General features: G+C 58.9%; 1 protein-coding gene across 20 annotated transcripts in view; it reads left to right on the top strand.

Annotated features, from left to right (window-relative positions):
* Positions 1–15,614, top strand: part of DYSF (dysferlin) — a 190,146-nt gene that overhangs the window by 96,657 nt on the left and 77,875 nt on the right. For all 20 annotated transcript variants that reach the window (XM_051842769.2, XM_002709783.5, XM_002709780.5 and 17 more), the window contains 2 exons: positions 11,515–11,608; positions 12,071–12,148. In XM_051842769.2, the coding sequence (XP_051698729.2) occupies positions 11,515–11,608; positions 12,071–12,148 (172 nt within the window). The remainder of the gene's footprint in view (positions 1–11,514; positions 11,609–12,070; positions 12,149–15,614) is intronic.

The raw sequence follows: 15,614 nt of genomic DNA, 5'->3' as shown, positions 1-15,614 counted from the left end.
TGCAGACTGTCTCCCTGTAGTCTGGGCGTCTCTGGGATGCGAGTGGCCCTGCATGGGATACCGCTCTGAGATCCAGCCAGGGCTTTATTCCCTGCCCCCTGCCATGGGGACCTTGACCGTGACCCTGGGGAGCAGGTTCCATGGCTGAGGGGTGCTGAGGGGGTCTGAGGCTGCCCGTGAGTGGCCGGCTGAGTATGCACATTTGTGTATTGGGTTGGGGCCAAGGCTGGGTATAGACTTGTGGGGCAGCCCAGCTGCAAGGGCTGGGGTTGGGGGTGTACAGGGTGGGCTCTGGGTCTGATGGGGTGAACAGTGAAGGGCATCGAAACCAGCTGTGGCTCTTGGAGGTCATGGGAGGGCCGGGAGGTTCTGTTGGCCTCCAGGTGGCTGGGCCCACTGTGTGACACAGGAGAGGAAACCCTTAGGAGGCTGGGACTGTCCCAGGAGCCCCTCTGCCCTGGAGCCATCTGGTGGGAGGCTGGGGAGATAGAGCCTGGTGGTCGGGGCAGGAGCAGCCGGGAGAGAAACCCAAGAGAATATTCAAGAGAATAGGGGGCCTGGGCTGAGCCCACGAGGCTCGTGGGGAATTAGTCTCTGGCAGGAAAAGAGATTCACATGCGTCCCAGGCCCAGCCCCTGACTTGGCCTCATAGCACTCTGGCCTGCTCCATGGCAGCAAAGATGGTGCCGGTGATGAAAGGCCGATGGCTTCCTGACAGCCAGCAGCAGCCGCTAGGTGAACTGGCACAGCCCACCGGCTGCGCTCGGTCCCCCCGCAGCTGGAGACCCCGGGGCACTACTTCCTCATGCACACCAGAAGTCTCCTGTCCCAGTGATTTGACTCCACCTGACCTTGTGCGGGAGCTTGGGGGCGAGGGATGGAGAGGCCTCTGATTGGCTACCCTGGACCAATCAATCCCTGTGACTGATGGCACCACCAGGTTGGGGAGAACAGCTTCCGAAAAGGGAGCCGAGCAAACAAATCAGCGGACACAGTGCTGGGCAGAGCTCCAGATGGCGACAGCAGGACTCTGCCCGGTGGGCAGCAGGGAGCCAGCGTGGGTTGTGGAGCAGAGCAGCACTCTGGTCGGAGCTGGGTTTCAGGAGCATCAATCAAATCCTTGTGGATCATGCCTGGGGGAGGGAGTCGGGGCTGGAGGGGAAGAGGAGTGGTAGGATTTGGGATTTGGAGAGGGAAGGGTCACAGGGGCCTCAGGGACTTGACTGGTGGAGGGGAGGCGGGCAGGCTCAGGGCTGCGATGAGTTCACCGCTGGCCCTGGCAAGCAACACAGACACACACACACACACACACACACACACACAGTGGAGAATGGAGCTGGCGGCTGCCTGTCAGGGGGCCTGGGGCAGGGAGTCTGGGAGGCCTGGGGACCAGAGGTGCCCGGAGACGCACAGACAGGAGTGTGCATGGGTGCTGTGGCTGGCTTGGGACCTGCAGGCAGGTGAGCAGGGCTGCGAGCCACAGCCAGGCTTCCAGGGGCCTGGAGGGTGGGGGCAGCCCTTCCCAGAAGCAGGCACCAGCGGTTGGTCCTTCGGGAGAGGGTGTGTGTGTGTGGGGGGGGGGGGATCGCTGGAGCCGAGTGTGGAGTCGGTGACTGCTTGTGATTCAGATGTGATTGGCTGGAGAGAGCAGCACAGCGTGGCCCTCTGAGTCCCAGGAGGACTTGGCTGACGCGAGAGCCGGAGGGAGACAGTGGTTTGGGAGGGTGGATCCCACAAACCTGGAGTCGGAGGACCACAGGGCTTTGGAAAGCCTTCAGGTGTCTTCTGCATTTGGACAGAGCCGCAGGCACATTTGACGGCAGCTGTCTGGCTTGCTCCGTGCCTGCTCCGTGCCTGTGGGAATTGAGGCTCCGTCAGCTCCCACCCCACACTCCCACACGTTGCTCCCGTGGTCGCCTCCATGTCCTTCCCACCAGGGCAGAGGGGCGTCTGAGCCCGCGTCCTGAGTCCATAGTCCTCCTCCAGGATGTCCTGAGGCCCCAGCAAGGCTCTGGACTCACATCCACTGTGCTCCCTTGTGGAGACATGGCCGTGTTTCCTGGGTGCCAGGACCCAGCGCCCGTCCTTACCTGCCCGTGGCTGACTTGAGGAGGGCAGGTGGGATGAGTGAGCTTCTGGGTGGTGCAGGTGTGGTTTGGCTAGTGCTTCCTCTGCCCACCAGCTGTAGATGGATCAGTCATGCCTACAGGGGTTCTGTTCCCTCCCTCCTGGAAGTCGCCAGGGCCTAGGATCAGTGTACGGGGTGAGGATGACACACGCAAACACGCGCTTCTTAGGCTTAATGAGTGTGGGCACTGCCCGTGGCCCTCGTGCTGCAGACTCTCGCCTGGGAGTCGTAGCCGACAGGTGGTGCAGTGAGGATGTGAAATGCACAGCACATTGTGGACCGTGAAGGGCAGGGTGCACCTGTACCTGGCTAAAGGTGTGAGGCCAGAGTCCCAGAGAGGAGGATGTGTTTCCCTGCTTCTTGGTGGGAGAAGAGTGATCTAACGGCAACTTGGTGTGATAAGGAAGAGTATGTCCACACGTGAGTGCAGAGACTCCCAAGAGCACTTGTGTGTTACATGTGTGGGAGGTGGGACACGTGTCGTTCCTCAGTGACAGTACCCGGGGGGGGGGGGAGGAGGGGGCGATCTTGGAGGACATCGGGAGGCAGACCAGGAAGGACTGGGATGGCAGCCAGGTGGCCTTCCTGACAACTGGACAACCTCGGGTGCCTGGGCCCAAGGACCAGGCCCAGGGAGCCCCTTGCCTCCTGCCACCCCTTCCCTGGCCCGCGGTCCGCTGGCGGGCCCTGATGCCAGCTCTGCTCTGGAAGACGTCTCCTTGGAAGGCAGGCCCCGTCTGCTCATTAGCCTTTCCCTGAAGCCTTCTGCAGGGGCCAAGCCTGGCTCCCTCCACGGAGCGGGAGGCCCTGGCTCCGTCTGCTAATCGTCTGCTGTCTCCATCCCGAGCATTATTTTATTTTCGTATTATTCTTTTTCCAGCTAATATCCTGGCATTCCCAGAGACACCGGCTTTCATAATCTTCCTGGCGTTCCCAGGGAGCTGGGAAGCGGAGCACAAAGCCGCTATTATAGCGTGTTCCATCCGCCTCCCTCTCCTCGCCCCACACCCCTCGCTGCCGCCACAGCCACCACTGCCGGCCCCCACCCAGCGATTCCCTCCCGACGCCACCGGGCTCTCTGGGAACTCGGGTGACGGCGGCCGGGATGAGCTCACGGAATCCATCCTGTCGCCCCTGCCCTGGGCCTGCCCTTCGTGGCGAGGATTTTTCCAAGCCCCGCCCCTCTGCTTGGCTCAGGATGTCCAGGAGGGTGTTCTGAGATGCCTGAACCTGGCGGGGAGGGAGCCATGTGTGCTTGCAGCCTGGGGGAGTTGAAGGGCTGGAGGGAACTTTGATGTCCTAAGTGCTTGCTAACCTGCCTCTGGTGTGGGAGCCGCTTGAAATGGATAGAGTGTGTGTGTGTGTGTGTGTGTGTGTACACGTACATGTATGATCTGTGAGTGTATGAGTGTGTGCATGTGCATATGTGGTCTGTGAGTATGAGGCATGCACGTGTGTGGTCTGAACACACTCAGTGGTCTGAATGCAGGTGTGTGCATATGTAAGTGGTCTGAGTGAACACGCGTGTATGCATGCGTGTGTAGTCTGAGTGCATGTGTGTGATGCCGTGGCTTTACCCAGCTCCACCAAGAGCATAGGAATGGCGGAAGTTGATTTTCCCATTTTCTCAGCCATCTCAGCCTGAGAGCTTCACGTCATCTCATTTTATCCTCGCGCTGACCTCGGGAAGCGGATTCTTTGATTAACCCCATTTTACAGTCGAGGAGGTTGAGACACTGGAACTGCCTTTATTCAGTACAAGATACACATGGCTATTGAAAATAGAGTAAGAAAATGGAGCTGCTGCCCAACGGGGCTCGCCTGGCCAGTGGCTGGCTCCCGCGCTGGCCAGTGCAGCTCCAGAATAGTCTGTTTACCGCAGAAAGTTCTGCCGGACAGCGCTGTGCTAGAACAACCCTGAGTCCCTAACGTGACCCCAGGAGACACCGGGGACTGAGGTGGCCCTACACCCAGGACCCGCACAACTCCTCGCTCCCCTCCACATGACTCCCGGCCAGGGGCCAGACCTCTGGGTCTTTTCTTCCCCACTTGGGTTGGGGCAGGATGTCCCTCTTCCCATAGAGAGGACCTTTGGGGGTGGGGTTCCCCGGAAGGGAGGGTTCGATGTGGGCAGCCAGGCCCTGACCCCAGGAGCCTGCAGTTGACTGGTGGAGGCCTCTAGTCCTCAGCTGAGGTCCAGAAGGATTGGACAGAGAGGCACCGCCAGGCCTGGATCGCAGGCAGGGCAGGGCAGCTGGGAGTCGGAAGTGCTGGGAAGGGGGTCAGGGAGAGGCTGGTGCCAGACGGGAGTGATCTGGCATTTGAGCTGGCTGAGAAGGAGTTCAGATGTGGGTGGGACGGTGAGGGCCTGGATGAAGCTGGCTGTGTGCAGGGCACCCGGGCATGGTTCCCGGAGCTGGCACTTTGAACGAGGGCAGCGCCTGGGAGGTGTGAGGAGTTTGCCTTGCTGGTAACCGAGGCCCATGGCTGGGGCCGAGGCTGGGCCCAGACTTGCTGCTTGAGTGTATAGTACCTGTTCTGTGCCTGGCATTCTGGGGCAGCTGGAGGCTGGCCCCCCTCTCAGGGGCCTCCTGGCTCAACCTGCTCACCCACGTGCAAGGACAGCTTGGGGAACTCCTCTCAATGAACACACCCTCGGTCTGTCTGGCTCAGGATTTGGGTGCTGAAATTTAGGGCACCTGTGCGCCTCAGACAAAATGCCAGCATGCTTTCAGTCCAGGGATGTGTGTGTGATCATGCATCCACGAGGGTGCTCGTCCACCTTCGCCAGAGTGCACAGTCTATCGCTGGTCTGCGCTGCGAGTGATAATCTTGCTGGGAAAGCAGGCCCCTGTAGGACTGTGCCAGGCGAGCCGGTACATAGCGTTGTCCTAATTACGGCGGCACTCTGGCATGCCATCAGACCTGCTCGAGCCATCTTTGCAGCCTCGGCATGTGGAGATGTGGAAACCCTAGAGAGACACACGCACACACACCCGCGCCAGCCCACACGTGGCATTGGGGATTCTCCAGGTTTCCTGATTCCACTCCCAGATCCCCAGGGGCCAGCCAGTAGTTTTGCAAGGAGTTTAACAGCTGCTTCCAAGCCCTGGCTCCAGCTGTAAATTAAATGGGGTTGCACCCTCGCCTGCAATTCCGCTTAACGTTGCAACCGGCCCTGATTAGGCTGTGAATTTCTGTGTTCCATCCCCTTTTAAAGGGTTCTTGTCTCCTGGGCTGGTCTGCTGGTCTGTGTAGGACTTTTCTGCAAGCAAAAGCTGTGGCAGCTAGGGGCTTGAAGTGGGCCCAGGCTCCCCACAGCCCTGACCCCCGCTGTAGCTCCAGAGCCCTGCTCAGGCACCGAGGAAGCAGGTGTCTGGGAAGTCCTGCAGGTGGGCGGGGAACTCCACATTCCCCTGGGGAGGAAGTTAGTCACTCTGAGCCCTGGTGTTCTCAATCAGATGGGGTGAGAAGACCCTAGCAAGAGTGATAACCTCCCTTTGAAGGGGAGCTGGGCTCAGCAAATCTGGCCCCCCACCTGTTTTTTTTTTGTTTTGTTTTGTTCAAAAAATACTTTTTTTAAATTCCATTTTTCTTTTTATTTATTTGAAAGGCAGAGTTACAGAGAGGCAGAAACAGAAGTTTTCCATCCTCTGGTTCACTACCCAAATGGTTGGTGTTGGGCAGATCCAAAGCTAGGGGTTTTCTCCAGGTCTTCCACATGGGTGCAGGGGTCCAAGCACTTGGGCCATCTCCTACTGCTTTCCAAGGCCATAGCAAAGAGCTGGATTGGAAGTGGAGCAGCTGGGTCTTGAACTGGCGCCATATGGGATGCTGGCACTGCAGGTGGCAGCTTTACCTGCTATGCCACAGTGCTGCCCCCACCCCTTGTTTTTGTAAATAAAGCTTTATTGACACAGCCAATGCTTATTCATCTGTGTTGTCTCTGGCTGCTTCTGTGCGTAACAGCAGCTGCATAGTTGCAACAGAGACCATAAGGGCCAGAAAGGTGAAAGTGTTTACTGCTTGGTAAGTTATACACAAAATTTGTTCAGCCCCAATCTAGGGCACAGATGAAAGAGGTGCATTCAAAAAATTTGTGGAGGGGCTGGCACTGTGGTGCTGGAAACCTGTATGGGCACTGGTTCAAGTCCTAGCTGTTCCACTTCTGATCCAGCTCCCTGCCAATGTGCCTGGGAAAGCAGCAGAAGAAGAGGGCCTAAATGCTTTGGCTCTTGCACTCATGTTGGAGACCCAGATGAACCTCCTGGCTTTGGCCTGGCCATTGTGGCCATTTGGGGAGTGAACCAGTGGATGGATGATTCTCTGTCCAACTTTTTCAAATAAACCTTTAAAAAAAAACACACGGGGCCGGTGCCGCGGCTCACTAGGCTAATCCTCCGCCTTGTGGCGCTGGCACACCGGGTTCTAGTCCTGGTTGGGGCGCCGGATTCTGTCCCGGTTGCCCCTCTTCCAGGCCAGCTCTCTGCTGTGGCCAGGGAGTGCAGTGGAGGATGGCCCAAGTGCTTGGGCCCTGCACTCCATGGGAGACCAGGAGAAGTACCTGGCTCCTGCCATCAGATCAGCGTGGTGCGCCGGCCGCAGCGCGCCAGCCGCAGCGGCCATTGGAGGGTGAACCAACAGCAAAGGAAGACCTTTCTCTCTGTCTCTCTCTCTCTCTCACTGTCCACTCTGCCCGTAAAAAACAAACAAACAAACAAAAAACCACGGAAAACCAGAATTAAAAATAATACAAGATTTCCATGAATGCCTTGAAGCCCTCTCATATTATATGTTACCTCTGCTCTGTTTGCCTATCATCTCATTTAACTGTTCTCATGGTACTAGGGGATCAGTTCTAATATTCTTACTTTATGGGTAAGCAAACTGAGGCACGGAGAAGTGATAATAGAGGCATTGTCACAAATCTTGCAGGTGATGGCCAGGTGGTGTCAGACCAAAGGTGATCTGTGCTATGTTGTCGAGTTCTTTGGATGGCCCGGCAAAGTTGATGTTGAAAAGATAAGAAGTGAGGACCTGCAGGGTTGCCCCAGGGCTGTGCCGGTCGGTGTTTTATAATCAGCTCTATAAGAAAAGTGAACCAAGGCCGGCGCCGCGGCTCACTAGGCTAATCCTCCGCCTAGCGGCGTCGGCACACCGGGTTCTAGTCCCGGTCGGGGCGCCGGATTCTGTCCCGGTTGCCCTTCTTCCAGGCCAGCCCTCTGCTGTGGCCAGGGAGTGCAGTGGAGGATGGCCCAGGTGCTTGGGCCCTGTACCCCATGGGAGACCAGGAAAAGCACCTGGCTCCTGGCTCCTGCCACCGGATCAGCGCGGTGCGCAGGACGCAGCGCGCCGGACGCGGCGGCCATTTGAGGGTGAACCAACGGCAAAGGAAGACCTTTCTCTCTGTCTCTCTCTCTCACTGTCCACTCTGCCTGTCAAAAAAAAAAAAAAAAAAAAAAAAAAAGTGAACCAAGCCAAAATGGCGGCGCCAACCCTGGGTCGTAGCATGTGCTGATTTCTGTGGCATAAATACCCCCACCATGGCTGATCTCAAGCTAGGGACGTGGTGCCTCTGCATGTGGAGCCGGAAAGGGGCAGGCGGTGGCGCCCTGGTTGATGTACTGCCATCCCGGGGACGTTAGATGCAGGTAACCCCTAGATCACAGGTAGTAGTGAACAGTAGGAAGAGAATTAGGGTGAGTGTGAGTATTTGCCAATTTTTATTTTTTCATACCGTCACTTTGGTTGTGGGTTCGTATGATTTAGTTCTCCCTGATGGCTGTGTGGCAAAACGCTTGATCTCATCTGCTGCCCCAAGCCCTGTGAGCCGGCTCTAGCACCTGCTGCCCTCAGGGCTCCATGGGTCCTGTCTGCATGGAGTAAAGAGGAGGCTGTGGCCCCTAGCTGCAGCGGCCTTTCTGCCAGGCCTGTGGCCAGTGCTCTCGGGGCCCCTGCTGTGCAGTAGCAGAGCTAGTGTTCTCTAAAGTGAGTGAGAGGCAGCCACCCATGCTGGTCTGTTAGATCCAACCGAGACAGGGAAGGACGCTACGACCCTGAGATGCCTCTGTGGGTGCAGCTGCTGTGGCGCTGTCCTCTGAGTGCTCAGCTTGTGCCGTTTGCATGCGTCCACCTCTGCCCTCCAGCCTCCACTCTGTAGGTGCTCAACCGGAGCCCTAGGTCCCGTTTCAGGCATGGCACCGTTGCTACAGGGAGATTGTGCATGGCACAGAAGGAGTCTCGATGGTCTCCATCTTGGCCTTGACCCAGTCAGGTGGGTGGAGGCGTTCTTGTAGGCTGTGGGGGTCTCTGGATGTCAGCCCTCGGCAGACTCAGGTGGTTTGGCTGCTGGCTCTGGGCCCTCCCAGGGGAGCCCTGCGGCATCCCGGAGGCAGAGCATTGCTCAAGCCCCTTGGGGAGCTGTGGCTCCAGCTGGGCAGCAGTGGGTTGGAGGGGGCCCAGTCCCCTGGGCGGGCAGTGGGATCCCTTACACAGCCGGCCCCGGCATGGAGTGCGTGGCCGCAGCCCGGGTGGCTGCCAGGCTCGGCCTGGGAGTTGCATGAGCTATGGAGGTAGGAATGTGATTGTGGGAAACTCAATGCCCTGGGTCTGGCCTGGGGCTGGGCAGGAGTGTGTGTGTGTGTGTGTGTGTGTGTGTGTGTGTAAGCGGGATGAGGGGTGGGTAGGCAGAAACCAGAGCAGCAGCCTCTCCTGCAGGCAGGCCCTGCACTGGGCTCACAGGGCTCTGGTGTGGGCACTCCCTGTCCTGGCCAAGCAGTGCCTGAGGCTCCAGGCACTGCTGCTCTCCTTAGCTGCCACCCCGCCTCTCCTCTTCCTTCAGGAAGTCTTCCTGGATGGAACCCTCCAAGCCCTCCGGTTGCATCGCACCCCACAGATGGTGCCATCCTGGGGTGTGAGTCGCTGCTGGTGGGTCTTTTCTGTAGTAACAGCTTCGTGCCCAGAGCTTCCTAAAGGGGGAGACTGCTGTGTGGTGCACCCTTTCCTGTCCCTCGCCATGGGTCCTTGGGCCTGTGTGCCACACGTGTGGCAGAGGGCAAAGCCATGCTGGTGACACGCGGCAGGTGATGAGTCCTCACGGGGTGACTCTGAGGTGCCACTTGCTGGGCTGGGTGCTGGTGATAAAGGACCAGATCTCCTTGATTTCACGCACAGAGCATGAGTGCAGGAGAAAGACTAGGAGAGGCTGGAAAGGGGCTGCTGATTCAAGCCAGACAGTCAGGGTGTCCAGGTCCCAGCGATGACGGAGCTGAAGGAAGAGCTCAGGTTAGTTTGATGGAGAGGAGGAGTCCCTGTGCAAAGGCCCTGTGGCAGAGGGAAGAAGATGAGCTCAAGAAATGTAAAGAAGGTGAGAGAGGAGAGTGAGGGGCTGACAGCATTGTTTAGTGTGAGCCTGGAGTGATGAGAGAGGTAAACTGATGCCACTAGACCCGCTGCTGAGTACCAGGTGCCTGCCGAGGGCGGTGGGTGTGTCATTTCACTGTGCCACTGCCTGGAAGCATCTTTGGTGGCTGTAACTCGGTGTGGCTGTGATGGCAGCCGTCCCTCCCTGGGACCCCCGGGCTACTGCCTCTTGTTCCTGCCGTCTGAGTACTTGCTGTGGAGTCCCTGAGCTGCGTGTCGGGTGGTGCTCCTCGGCAGAGCCCCAGGCCGTGTGCCATGCTCTAGCGCCTGGGTTTTCTACTCTGTGCACAGATGCTGGCGGGCAGAGCAGGTGCGCTGTGGTGCCGTGGTGAGTTCGCACACCGTTGTCTGGCTCTGAAACAAAGGCAGGAGTGGTCCCTCCGTGACGGCGCTGAGTACCGTGTAGCTGAGGCGATGGGCATTGTGGGGCGAGCCCGTGTCTGTCCTGCCGTGCTCCAGGTTGCTGCTCCGGCGGCTCTTCCTTCCAGTCAGGCTGTGCTCCAGGAAGGTTCCTTTCCTTCCTTGTCAAGGCTGGCCACGCGAGGAGCAGGGCGGTGAGGGGGCGGGGCTTGGGTTGTGCTCACTGACCAGTCTCAACCAGGGCCTCTTCGTGCTGGGAGCCCATGCCACGTGAGGGAGAAGGTGGGCGCACCCAGCGTCTGCGGCAGCCCAGGCTGTGAGGAAGGGCGGAGCCGCGGGGCAGGGTTGGGAGCGCTGCGTGGGGGTGCAAGGTGTGTGTGAGACTGTGTGGCGTGACTGAGGATTGTGTGAGGCTGTGTGAGCATGTGGGAGGTACGTGGAGACGTGTTGAGTGTGTACGTGTGATGGCGTGTGTGAGTCCGGGAAAGGCACGTTCCCTGGTTTGAGCATGGAGAGGTGGCCGGGTGCGTCCAGGCTGCTGAAGATGCATTTCAGAGGTTAGGGGCTGGCAAGGGTCTCTCCTGGGCCTAATGGGGCTGTGTGGAGAGCCCAGGTCCTCCAGGAAGGTCAGGAGGGCCAGAGCTATACAGATGTCGACAGCTGCATGGGTAGGAACTAGGGCAGCTGGAAGGGTCCTAAATTGGCAGCTGTCCCTTAGCTCGGCTGTAGCTGTGTAGTTGCCCTGCCTGCCCAGATACACGTCTTCCCAACAATCACTGTCGCTGTGAGCTGACGGTAGGAGGCAGGTCCTTACCTGTGGATGGCAGGTCGGGTGGAGGCTGGGCAGAGGCAGCACAGGCCCAGAGCCCGGGCAGCATGGGGGCCCTTGCAGTGGCTCCTCTCCCTGAAGGAAGTCACCCTCAAGGCCAGTGCCTGCAGTGGGCCTGCCACTGAGCTCCGCCTGTGACGTCCTGGCCAGCGTGGTCTCTTCGGGAGGGGTCTGCTCTCATTGTCCTCAAAAGCCACTCATGGCTCAGTGGGTTGGGGCCCAGAGCTATGAGGACATGGTGACAGGGCTGACCAGCTTGGTTTCACGCGCAGCAGACTGACAGATTGGCTTCTGAGCCTGCTGTAGACCCACCCTGCCTCCCATCCTGCCTCAGCCTTGGTCCTCCTCACCCTCAGTGCTACGGGAACTGGTGAGAGATGGGGGGTGCAGTAGAGCCCCTCCCCGGAGCTTGGACCTGCTGTGCTGGCACTGCCTCTAAACACCCTGGGCTGGGGACCCGCTAGACCTGTCCCTCGGGGGCAGGTCCCCTGGTGGGTGTCCCCTGGAAGGCCCTCTAGGATCCTTCCTTCCACCATATTCTGGCTTCTGTGGCTGGAACACCCCCAGATTGCACAAGGAAGGCTGTGTAGTCTCCATGGGGAAGGGAGGATTCCCCATAGCCGTTTGTGGACATGACATTGGAGTTTGATGCTTTAGAGGGGGCGCACCCCAGGGTGAGATTGGAGTCCTGAGGGCCCAGAGTGATCTTGAGGCCTCTTGGCCCTGGGGACCTAACACTGGGGTCAGCATCCCCCATGACTGGCTTTGTCCCCAGGGCGGCGTGGTGGATGACAGGAGTGAGGATTCCATGTCGGTCTCCACCTTGAGCTTTGGCGTGAACAGACCCACGATTTCCTGCATCTTTGACTGTAAGTGTTGCCTGGGGGTGCCGATGGGGGTGTGACCTTACACTTCTGTCTGTGTGGGGTTCTGTGGGCAGGCTCGTATGCGGGGTCATTGGAGAATGCAGTCTGCTTTTTCATGGCTCAGTGTCTTGGGGTTTACGTGCGTGTCTAGATGTGTGTTGATGTGCGCATGTGCACACAGTCTCAAGTTTGAGCTCGGACATCCAAAGCTCTGGCTGCCCTGTTGTGTATTTGGCTCTTCCCCCTTCCCTCTCCCCATCAGCTCTAGCCTGGGCCAAGGACGCATCAAGCCCCTGTCTGCCTTTGAGTGGTGGTCTGTTCGTCCCAACCTGGTGCCCGAGTCATTTCTGTTGTTCAGCCCCCCAGTCTGCTGCCCTTACCGTGGAGAGACCCCACCTCCCCTCCAGCTCCAGCTCTTAGTCACCCAGCCCTTCACGCTGCTGTCTCTGTTTCTTCCTTGGGAAGATGGGAACCGCTACCACCTACGCTGCTACATGTACCAGGCCCGGGACCTGCCTGCGATGGACAAGGACTCATTTTCTGGTAGGTGGGGGAGGGGGGGCACCAGGGACTGTGGCCTCAGGGGACTTCTTGCCAGTGGGGGCCTGGCTGTGCCCAGTACTGTCGCCTGGATCAGCTGGTGTAGCAGTCACCCGTCCATGGCCTGCTCAATTCCCCTGCAGGGTTCTGTGTGGCCGACTGCCCCTCCTCCCTGAGAGCCCCTCTGGCCGTGGCTCCCAGGCTGCCACTCTGCCCCAGGTCTCCTGCTGCTTCTGCCACCCCCACCTGCTCCATTGCACAGACAGCAATTGATCGATGCATCTGCTCTGTCCAAAGCTGACTCCTGGCCACCCTGCCCTCCCAGGTCTAGGCCTCTTTTGCACCTCTTGCGTTGATCCTGGGGCTGGCAGCCATTTCTGACCCAGTCCTGTGGATACTGGCTCTGGAATTGCCCTCCTACCTGTTCCCCCCTCTTCAGTCTCATGCTGCCATCTCTCACTGGCCTCGCCCCTTCTCTAGGCCATTTGTTTCTTCCCTGGCTTCCCTGCTGCCTTCCATGCTACCCCTGACACACCTGGGCAGCTGCTCACTGCTTTCATGAACAGATGCTGATGGACAAGCCCCCAGCTCCTCAGCACAGCAGCCAGGTCCTGGGAGGCCAGCTCTGTGGACCTTGCCTATTTCAAATTTGGCTTGTTCCCCTGCCTCTGCTAGCTCCATGCCACCAGTCCTTGTGTTTGCCAAGCTTCTCCACGTGCGTGACTGTTCTCTGCCAAGAATGCATTCCCCTCCTCGTAGCCCAGAGAACTCCTCGCCATGCTTCAGGACCCTGCTCAGGTGCCTTGCAACTCTTCTCGGAGCCGACTTGGTTGCTCCTTTCTCAGCCCTAGGCCAGCGCCTTGCTGGGAGCCCTCATGCTTACTGCACAGACTGGTTGCAATCCTTTGCCACTACCTTCCCACGTTGAGCATGAGTTCCCGCAGGAAGGGGTCCTTGAACCTGGAGTGCTGGAATTGACCTTGCAAGCAGCCCCAAGTGCTCAGGGTGGGCCAGGTGCTTACTGACAGTGTAACCCTTGCCGCAGCCCTGTCTTAAAGGATGGGGGTGGAGGCTCAAAAGTAACAGACAAGTGACCCAGGGCAGTCAGCCTCCAGAGGCCTGCTGTTTGCTGGGGCAGGACTTAGTGCTGAGAGAGTGACTTCCTCATCATGGAACGCCGCTACAGCTTCCCCCGATCTGCCTGTCCCCCTGCCTGGCCCGTGCTTTTCACCCCGATGTGGGGACTGCGCATGCTCGCCCTCCCCAGCAGCTGTGGTTCCCAGGTCCCTTACCTCCCCTGTAGCCCCATGCAGCCAGGCTCATGGTGGCTGCATTCATTTCTCATCCTGAGCGTGCCTGTCCCTAAAGCGTATTCAAAACCAGCAAGTTAGAATTGGAGGCCAGGGACAGATAGCTACGTGCGTGTGGTGACAACGTCCTGGGAAACTTACCCGGGATTCTGACGATCGGAACGTACCCAGAGGAAAAAAAGATATGGGCAAAATTCACAAGCTAGCTCTCTTCCTCGCCCTTCCAGGGACGGCGTGAGAGGTGAGGGTGTAGGTGGCAGGGTCGTGCAGGGCGGGCAGCCAGATGGGGCCCAGGCTCCTTGTCTTCTGTGGTCCAGCTGGCCGAGGACCCCACGGGGAGGGAACTCCTGCAGGGAACCAGTGAGAGGAGCCGGTGCTCACGTCTGGGGCAGGCCCGTGGGCCACATCACTCTTTCCATCCCGGCCCCACCCCTCCCCCAGATAAACCTCCCTTGAGCTTTGAGGGCACTGCCTCGGGCTTCCGCGGAGGCACTGGTTTCTGAATGAAAGGGCCGATTGAGCAGCTGCTGCAAAGGAAAACAGCAGCCGCGTGGGGAACCTGTAAAACCCAGAGTGTTTATTTTCCCTCCCAACCCTAAACCAAAGCAATTTCTCCCTGGGAACTGACCTGGGGCGGCTGGCGGCCGGCGGCTGTGCAGGGCCACCGGCTGGCCTCTCGGAGGAAGCTTGTGTGCGACTTGGAATGTCTGAGCCAGGAGGGTTGGGCACAGTGTGTTGCTGGTGGCACCTTCTAGCCGCTGGCCGCCTCGGGATGGTATGGAGCTGCCCTGTGGTCCCCAGGCTGTGCTCCCTGCCTGCCCCCTGTTTGGCAGGCCTCGGGGCTGCCTGGAGGCCAGGCTGTGTCTGTGCCTTCTCGTTGGCTGAGGATTGGAGTGGATGCTGGGAGCGTTGCAGCAGCACCTGTTGAGTAACACTGAACTTGGGAGAGGAAGGTGCTTGTACCGATGTTGCTGTGCAGGTGACCTGAGGCTTGCATCTGGGTGGGGCCATCTGCTTCAGTCCCCTGAACCAAAGGGAAGACGTTCATGGCACGTGCCTGTGTGTGTGTGTATGTTGGGGGGGGGGGGAGGGAGGGAGAGAGAGAGAATGTGGCCACCATAACATTTCGATGAAGTGAAAACGTGGAGGACACTGTGCGACACAGCCAGCTACTCTGTGTTGCTGGCCCAGGGCTGTCCCTGCCTTGTGAGTGTCTGCTGCATGCGCTGGCTTTCCTGGGAACTGAGAAGCTGGGCTCGAAAGGATGTGGTGCTCTGCCTCCATCCTGCCACCCCTGTGGGTTGGAAGGGGTGACTGCCCTAGATTGCTGTTCCTCAAAGACAAGTGGGTATGGGGGCAGCTGTCTGCTTTGCCCCTCCCCAGCTGAAGCTGCCACATGCTTGCAGGGAGCCTCGGCTCTGCTCACAGAGCTGCCCCCGCCCCCGACGGGGGACCTTCCAGCACTTGCATTCCTTGTGGAGTGTTGCTGGGCAGTGGACATGGGGGCCTGATTTGGCCAACCAAATGTGAGAGACGGTGAGCTGGTCAGGTGCTGTTATTCATCTCTCAATAGGGGCCGGACGGCCTGTCCGGGAAGCTAAAGCTCTGTGCTCCCTTTGCCAGCCTTGTGGCCCCTCATGACACCTGTGCTCCAGTTGGATGGTCCTGGGGGTGTTCCCAACAGACTGGACCGCAGTGCTTCTGATGAGATGTGGCAGCCACACAGCTGGGGCCACCTCGTGGTGACCAGTGCCTGCGTTTGGCCCCCATCTGGGCTCTGTCCTGGCTGGCGGTGGAGATTGCTTTGGGGCTTCCTTCCCCATCTGTGCTCTGGTCCCGCACCCTCCCTCTCCTCCTCTAAGCAGAGCCTTTTGTTAAGGTTGGCGCTGGCCTGGGCAATCCACGCAAGGAGCTCAGGAAGGTGTTTTCCAAAGTGCATTGGAGGCTTGTGAAATGCTTCACTTGCAAAGGGTTCCTTAGTGGGAGAGGCTGGGAAGCCCTGTGCGCCTGGAGATTTATGGGGCACAGGAGCACAGAGAAGCTCTGAGGCCTGGGCAGGCAGGAGCCTGTTTAACCAGTTTAAGCGTTCGGTAGCTCCCTAGAGAGCGCGCCACTTGAACACATGTTTTGGGAAACGTTGATCTGCAGGATGCAGCCCA

This window comes from Oryctolagus cuniculus, chromosome 2, assembly GCF_964237555.1.
Source record: "Oryctolagus cuniculus chromosome 2, mOryCun1.1, whole genome shotgun sequence".
Classification (NCBI taxonomy): Eukaryota; Metazoa; Chordata; class Mammalia; order Lagomorpha; family Leporidae; genus Oryctolagus; species Oryctolagus cuniculus.
Note: the sequence above shows the minus strand (reverse complement) of the source record. Positions and strands in the feature narration are given on the sequence as shown.